The sequence below is a fragment of the Triplophysa rosa genome, linkage group LG1 (assembly GCF_024868665.1).
Source record: "Triplophysa rosa linkage group LG1, Trosa_1v2, whole genome shotgun sequence".
In the NCBI taxonomy this organism is placed as follows: Eukaryota; Metazoa; Chordata; class Actinopteri; order Cypriniformes; family Nemacheilidae; genus Triplophysa; species Triplophysa rosa.
In genome coordinates this window covers 26,645,552-26,654,118 of record NC_079890.1, presented here as the reverse complement: position 1 = coordinate 26,654,118, position 8,567 = coordinate 26,645,552, and the positions used below count along the sequence as shown (strand labels likewise).

General features: G+C 40.2%; 1 protein-coding gene across 1 annotated transcript; it reads left to right on the top strand.

The window, feature by feature from the left end:
• Positions 1-4,890: 4,890 nt before the first annotated feature.
• On the top strand, positions 4,891-6,791 carry LOC130559000 (zinc finger BED domain-containing protein 4-like). Its single transcript, XM_057341809.1, has 2 exons — positions 4,891-4,975; positions 5,146-6,791. Exon 2 carries the CDS (start codon positions 5,165-5,167, stop codon positions 5,900-5,902), a length of 738 nt encoding a protein of 245 aa, XP_057197792.1. The 5' UTR covers positions 4,891-4,975; positions 5,146-5,164; the 3' UTR covers positions 5,903-6,791.
• Positions 6,792-8,567: the final 1,776 nt, after the last annotated feature.

The window sequence follows — 8,567 nt, the reverse complement described above, 5'->3', positions numbered from 1 at the left end:
ATGTCAAGAGACCGCGTCCTTCTTTATCCAGCTCTATCATCTCAGCTCTTGTCAGGTCCCCACTTCCCATTCTCCGCTCTACCATCAGGTCAGGCCATGAACTGCATCCTGCTCGCTGTGGTAACCTTGGAACAATGAGACAAGACTGGCTGAGAGTAGAGTACTGTTCTGTACTCTTTGATGCAACAAGTACATCAGTTGTGTTTTTGGTTCCGGTTGATCTAACTAATGCAGCCTAAACCCTCTGAAGATTTATATTATGGAAGAGTAGTGTATGCAAGATTAAAAAGATGCGTCTTTAGTCTAGATTTAAACTGACAGAGTGTGTCTGCCTCCCGGACAGTGCAGGGAAGACTATTCCAAAGTTTAGGCGCTAGATAGGAAAAGGATCTACCACCTGCACTTGATTTTGAAATTCTAGGTATTACCAACTGACAGGACGCCTGAGAGCGTAATGCACGTGAAGGACTGTAATACAAAAGGAGTTCATTCAAGTACTGAGGAGCTAAACCATGTAAGGCTTTATAGGTAATAAGCAAGATTTTAAAGTTAACGCGATGCTTTATAGGTAACCAGTGCAAGGTTGACAGAACCGGGCTAATATGTTCATACTTTTTTGTACGTGTAAGAACTCGAGCTGCCGCGTTTTGGACCAATTGGAGTTTTTGTAATAAGCCTGCAGGGCAACCACCTAACAGTGCATTACAGTAATCTAGTCTTGATGTCATGAATGCATGAATTAACTTCTCTGCATCTGAGATTGACAGCATATGACGTAGTTTAGATATATTCTTAAAATGGAAAAACGCAATTTTACAGGTGTTGGCGACGTGGCTCTCAAATGACAGATTACTATCGAATAGAACGCCAAGATTCTTTGCTGACGACGAGGGTTTTATGGAACATCCGTCAATAGTTAAACAGTATTCTTGGTTGTTACTTATAGCAGTTTTCGGTCCAATAAGTAACACTTCCGTTTTGTCCGAGTTCAGTAATAAAAAGTTGTTACTCATCCAGTTTTTTATATCGACTATGCATTCCATTATTCGATGGAACTGCTGTGTTTCATGAGGCTTCGAGGAAATATAAAGTTGAGTATCATCAGCATAACAGTGAAAGCTAACTCCGTGTCGCTTTATTATATCTCCTAGAGGTAGCATGTATAATGCGAAGAGCAGAGGCCCTAAGACTGAGCCCTGTGGTACACCGTACTGGACTTGCGATTTGCGTGACACCTCATTGTTTATTGCTACAAATTGAAAACGGTCGGATAAATAAGATTTAAACCATTTCAAAGCTATTCCCTTAATGCCGACATAATTTTCGAGTCTATGTAGGAGTGTGCTGTGGTCAATGGTATCGAATGTAGCAATAAGGTCTAGCAGCACCAATAACGAGATACAACCTCGGTCAGACGCCAATAGACAATAAACAGACAATAACAAGTGCTGTCTTTTATTTGATCAAGAAACCTTTTATTCAGAATTTACAAAATGTTTCTTTTCCAGCGTTGTTTTTGTCTAAAGTTAACCTTGCATACATTACGGACTAACACATCAGAAATTTCCATAAACATGTTGAGAGTGTTTTAAGACAATGTTGACTGACTTACCCTTCACAGAAGAGATGAAGATTGTTGTGTGTGTTCTCCTGTCAGCTCTTTGTGAGCTGACAATAGCTCTGACAAGAAAACACATTTTTATAAATGAGGCCAAGACATGGAGTGATGCTCAGAGTTATTGCAGAGAGCGCTATGATGATCTGTCCAGTGTTGACAGTCCAGAGGAATTTACAGGAATAAGCAATGCAAGGAATTCATATCCATGGAGCTGGGTTGGTCTGCATTTGTTTTTTTGGTATTGGGCATGGAGTGATGGAAGCAATCAATATTTTTACAATTGGGGGCACTACAATATATTCAATTTTGGCTACTGTGCTGTGGTTGAAAATGGCAGGTTATATAACACTTACTGTGATCATACCTACCCTTTCTTCTGCTACAAGTAGGAGCCTGAGCTGATAGTGATTAGAGAGAAAAGGAGCTGGGAGGACGCATTGCAGTACTGCAGGACTCATCACACAGATTTGGCCAGTCTGCCCACATTTTTTCATCACCTCCAGATCAACAAAACCACTGCAATGGCCGAGTCACCCAGTGTGTGGACAGGTTCCTGTCAGGTTGATGCTTCTGTGTGAGTGGAGAGGATTTGGGAGACCAGGGGCCTCATGTATCAACGCTGCGTACGCACAAAAATGTTGCGTACGCCAGCTTTCACGCTCACGGTCAGATGTACTAACAGTGAAATTAACGTGAGAATGTGCGTTCCTCCATGCCAACTTCATGTCTGGCGTACGTACATTTCTTGTGGTTTTTGTCCTTTGGCGACTCTTAGAGGCAATGAAGTGAAGTTGCAAACATATAGACTATCAAATGATTAGACAAGTCTATCGCACCACCAGCTGTGAGAAACATTACGATTAATTTGTAATTGATAAAATAATTGACACACTATTGTCACATGAGCCTTATTGGAATATGTTATCAATTATGCAATTAAGAAAGAACATATAAAAGCATGAGCAAATTAATACAACCCTTAGTCTATGACAATGGCAGCGTTAGCCTTATTAGAGGACATTGCCAATGGCAGAATCCGAAGAGAACGAGTTTTATGACAATAATGATTTTCTGGCCCACGATGATGACTGGCTTATCAGCAGTTTCAGAGTTCCAAGGGCTATCCTCTTGGAACTTTGTGCTGAGTTGGGTCCGAATTTGGAGAGAGAGACAGCGAGGAGCCACGCATTACCCGTTCCCTTACAGGTGCTCACAACACTTGGTTTCCTGGCAACTGGCTCTTTCCAAAGGGAACTGGCAGACCGCTCAGGAATAAGCCAGTCGTCTTTGAGCCACGCAATGCCAGCTGTATGGGACGGTATCATCCGCATGTCTACCAGATATATAAGGTTCCCATACGATGCAGTTGACCAGCCAAACATTAAAGCGCAATTTGCAGCGATAGCCGGTTTTCCTAATGTAATCGGAGCGATCGACTGCACGCACATTGCTATAAAGGCGCCATCTGAGGAAAAATTTGCATATGTGAATCGGAAACATTTCCATTCAATAACTGTGCAGATAACAGATATTGTGGCAAGGTGGCCTGGGTCAACCAATGATTCATTCATACTTACAAACAGCATGGTTGGGATGAGGCTCCAAGCTGGCAGGGTGCGCGATGGGTGGCTTCTTGGTGAGTGATGCATTTAAAGTTATGTTTCTATATAAAAGAAATATTAAAATCATTCAACTTCCCATCAGGAGACCGCGGTTATCCACTAAAGACATGGTTGTTAACCCCTCACCAACCCACAAACTGATCAGTTGTAGAGGGGCGATTGGGCAGCTGAAATGTCAGTGCGCATCAGTTCTCCGCTTAACTTCCACTTTTATATCCGACCATTTCTTTTTAATTTCATTTAAAGTGTGATTTTTCCGATCCCACCGCGTTGACGGCGTCAGCCAAACTCTCCCACTCATTTTTTTCCTTTTGTTTTTAATTCCGGAGGACAAAGTTCCAAATAAAATATTTTTTCTAGCTTCTACCTCTGACAGTAGCACCTCCAATTCACATTCCGTAAATTTTCGTTTCTTGCTGCTTGGTTTTTCCATTTTTCTATGTTTAATATGTGGTTCAGGCCAGTGTTAATTTCGTTAACGAAGACGTGACGAAAAATATTCGTTAACGACCATTTTTTTCTGTGACTAAGACGAGACGTTGACAAGTTAAAACTAATGTCTGATGATAAAACTATGACGAAATTATGTTGTGTCTTCGTTAACAAGACGAGACGGGACTAAAATGTTATTTGAGGACTATCGGACATTCAGAATAATACATGGTTTCTTCAAGGCTGACTTTCAAAATGTGCGTCACTGATAGGGGGCGTGTCTAATCCCAGCACCCGCAGGCAGTTGCCGGGCTAACTGCAAAAACTAGCGCGAAGCCGCGAACACACACAACATGGCTTCGGCACCTGAGGGGTTGGGAAGGATACGAAGAACTGATATATGGAAGCATTTCTGTTATAATTTATCTGAAAGAAAAACAATGTGCACTGTCACAGAACATGGAGAGAGGCACTGTGGCTATAAATTAGGCGGAAAGAATACCACAAATCTTAAGAGACATCTAAAGGCACATCACCCTGCTGTCTATGCAGCTTCCGTCATGGTAAGTAAGCTAATTGTCTTAACTACTTTTCCTAATGTTAGATCAGTTTTACTGGATGTATTAACATTGGTAAATTTGCTAGCAAGCCATGTTGGCTTAACCAAGAAGTGTTATTTTCCTGCTAAATGTTTTAGCATTCTGATAATTATTGCAATATATAGAAACGTTAATGTTACTTCAAGTTCATAGTTTTGAAATTATAAACTGCTTTATATAAACAACAGTTCGACTTAAACCTGTTGAGAAACATCAAAGTTGGTATTTGTTGTACTTAACGTTAGTTGTAATGGGCCTGGCAAGTAGGTATAGCTAAACTTAAGTTACTCTCCATGTAAGCATGTTTAGATGAGATGGATTGTCATAATTTAAATAAAAAAAGAAAAGAAAAAAAACTATTAAATGTACTAGTGATTAATATCTGATGTATATATAATTAGGCCTAATACAGTATTAGCCTAGCTTTCTGTGGCTCAGTGGTTAGAGCATGGCGCTAGCTCGCCAAGGTCATGGGTTCGAACCCAGGGATTGCACATACTTAGAAACAAATGTATAGTATAAAGCAATGTAAGTCGCTTTAAAACCGTCTGCAAAAATGTAATGTACATTTAATAAAAAAAATGTATGGTAGCTTTTAGGATGGGTTTTTTAAGGAGTAATCACATCCAATCTTCTTCTCTACACTCAGGTCCATGAGAAGACAGTGAAGAAGACTCTGATGATGTTGAAGTCGAAGATCAAAGGTAAGATCTTTTAGTGTATAGATGCTGATGATAACATTTTGACTACCCGCCTACATTGTGTCTATCAGTGAACTATGCATATATTAATTATTGTTGCATTATATTGCTCATGGCAATTGAATTAGGATTAATAAATTCTTTGTCCTCTTCTCTGTGTTTCTCATACCCAGGTTTGGAGCAATAGAGAGGATGCCCTGTGTTGTACATACTTTGCAACTTGTGGTTAACATAGTCCACAAAGAAGCAAGTGTTAAACGCCTCATAGACAGAGTTCGACTACTTGTTATGCTCTTCCGCAAGTCATCGGTGGCAACAGAGCAATTACTGCATCTTTCTGGTCTCACTTTGATCAAAGACTGCCCCACTAGATGGTCCAGCACCTACCTGATGATAACACGTCTTATTGATCTGAAGGACTCACTTACTCAAGTAGCTGATACGATGGGCTGGGATTCTCTGCTTCCAAGTGAGTGGCAAAGGCTCACTGCACTCAGAGATCTGCTTCTTCCCTTCGCTGAGCACACCCAGATGCTCCAGAGTGACACAATGTCCTTATCTCTGGTGGTGCCTGCCCTCCTGGACCTGAGTGCTCACTTATCTGAGTTTCCCCAGGCCCAAGGTTCAAGCCACAAGGACATATCTTCTCTGGCAAAGAAGATGAAGGCAAACCTAGACCAACGCTTTAGCTGCTTCCTTAATCCCAGTGATTCAAAATTCTCACCCCTTGCTACTGCTGCATGCTTCCTTGATCCGACAGTCTCAGCTGATGCATTCATTGGAATTGATGACGAACACATACAGGATCTACTGAGTAGAGCAGAACAATACATTGCTCAAATGGTGTCCTCTGTAAGAATGCAAGAGGATGCTGTTGAACATCAGGGAGGTGACGAGGAATGTGAGGAGCAGGAGCCACATGCAAAGTGACCCAGATTTAGATTTCTAACAAAAGCAAGTTCAAATCGGACATCTGGACCTAGCAACACAAAGCTCTGTGTCAGGCAGGAAATTCGAAGATTCAAAGAGAAGCTGTCACAGTCCATACATGAAGAGACTGCCTTTGGCTTTTGGGCTACACATGGCTCTACCTATCAGCTTCTAAAACCCCTAGCCCAAGACCTTCTCACTATGCCTGCATCTCAGGCATTTGCTGAGAGAGTTTTCAGTATCACAGGTGACCTGAGTCGTGGACGCAGGAATCGAGCCAGGTTGATCTTGGAAAGAAGCGCTTTTCTAAAAATGAATCGCAGTCAATAGCCTGCCAAATTGCCAATTGATATCATACTATGTTTGTTGGTTGCCTGATGTTAGGCCATGTTTATTTTGTAGGCATTTATGCATTATTTTATTTGTTTTTACCCTCTGACAATCAAACAAGTTTACAATAGCACATTTTTGATCAATGTAGAGTATATAAAGGATTGACTAACTAAAATTGTATTTACACACAATAAGGATTAATTGCAATCACTCTTATTTATGGACAAAGTAATTCAATAAATATACCATACACGTTTTAAGCATGTATTTTTATGTTTGTTTAAAATGTGTTCCTAATGGTTTATCACATTAATACCACTTTTATCTATCCTTAATGTATGATTGTGCCTTGTAAATTAGTGAGGACAGCACAGCAAGCTACATATAATGTAGCTCTCAAAAAATGTAATGATTATTATTGTCCAAAGACTACATAAAATAGCTATCAATCAAAATGAACGTTGGTAACTGCATTCTGACTAAAAGTAATGACTAAAACATAACAAAAATGTAATGACTTTCGTCGACTAAAACTAGACTAAAACTATGAAGGACAAAAATGTGACTAAGACTATTAAGCGTTTTCGTCTCAAGACTAAGACTAAATCAAAAATGGCTGTCAAAATTAACACTGGTTCAGGCAATATTTGCCTACTCTGATTATATTAATTTCGTTTGAAATAAAATTGAACATCAAACAACGGACTCTTCTCGTTTTCTATTCAAATAAAAAAAGCGGGAAAGATGGTAGTGGGGAAGTGTTGGACGTTACGAGGAAAAATTAGACACAGAAAAAAAGGAAAGTGAAATAAGTAAAAGAATCAATTAATCAAATCAAAATGGAACCACTACAGCAACGCTATTGGCAGCAGTATATTTCAGGAGCACTTGCCGAGGTAGGGTTGGTCTCGGCAGGTACATAAGCGCTGACTACCCGGGATCTCCCACCTCCGAAATCGTCTGAAGAAATTTTCAAATAGTGGCTAATTCAACGCCAGATTTGAAGTCTAAATAACTATATTCTGGCCTCAAAAACTACATTTAATGACATAATAACAATAGTATTTCCAAATGTATTACTTACAGTTGTGCTTTCTCTCTTCCGCCATTACGGAAAGTCAGTTGGAGCGAACTGAATTCTGGGTTATGGCCTGTATCAAGTCCGCACAAGTCACCTACCTATGCAACCTCGATAAAAGGGGCGGAGCAAGAACACATCCGGGGATTTGAACTGTACTTGGCTAGATGTGAACTTTGATTTGGAACAGTACTTGGGCTGCTTCTGATGACGTTTCACAAGTCCACAAGTACAGACAAGGATGCATATTGAGAAACGGCCCTTGATTAGATAGTTTAGGTGTGTTTGATTGGGGTTAGAGCTGAAATCTTCAGGACGGTCGATCTCCAGGAGCAGGGTTGTGACCACTGGTACAAAGCATGCTGAAAACTGGAAATCTTTAACAATGTTACTATAACTACTGTAATCATTCAAGTAGACTGTATTTCAATAGATTAATTTAGTGGATAGATTGTGATTTACATGACAGATTTTTAAATGTAGGTAAAAAAAATTACACTTTTGCACACAAGTGCAAATAGTTAATATATTGAGTGAACATAGCAAATGCACACAGCCACTGAAACAAAAATCCTTAAAATGTTTTGTTTAATCAAATTGCCTGCTCGTGTTTTTTTAGTTATTTTAATTTCCACATAGAATGTGGAACCGGAAGTCTGGCAGAAGACATATTACCTTCTACTAACACTAGAGGTCAGTTTGTCTTAAAGGGCCCTATTTTCACGATCTAAGCGCATGGTTTAAAGTGCAGGTGCACTCAGGGCGTGTCCGAATTCACTTTTGCTAATTTAACGATGGGAAAACGGTCAGCGCACCCGGGCACATGCTCTAAACGGGTTGTCCCGATTCTCTTAATGAGTAATGGGTATTTTTTGGGCGTAACGTGCAGTAAACCAGTCAGAGTCTCATCTCTCATTCCCTTTAAGAGCCAGTTGTGCTCGCGCCATGGCGGATTCGCTACTTACACGGCGGAATTTGCAAGAGCAAAGACTGGACGCTTCTCTAGAGAGGAAACGCATCTGCTCATGCGTGAAGTTAAATCTTTATGTGCACAATAATAATCTTTTAAATTGTAATCCATTTATTTTTTATATTTGGCATGTTTGTGTGCTGCTGCGCTTCCCTCTGTGTAATAAGTAAAGTGAAAGCGCGTTGTATGTGGACCCGCCCAGAGGCGCATTTTCTACTAATGCGCTCTTTTTTTAAACTAAAAAAATATTGCAACATTGACTTTAGACTTTAGACCAGGTTTGA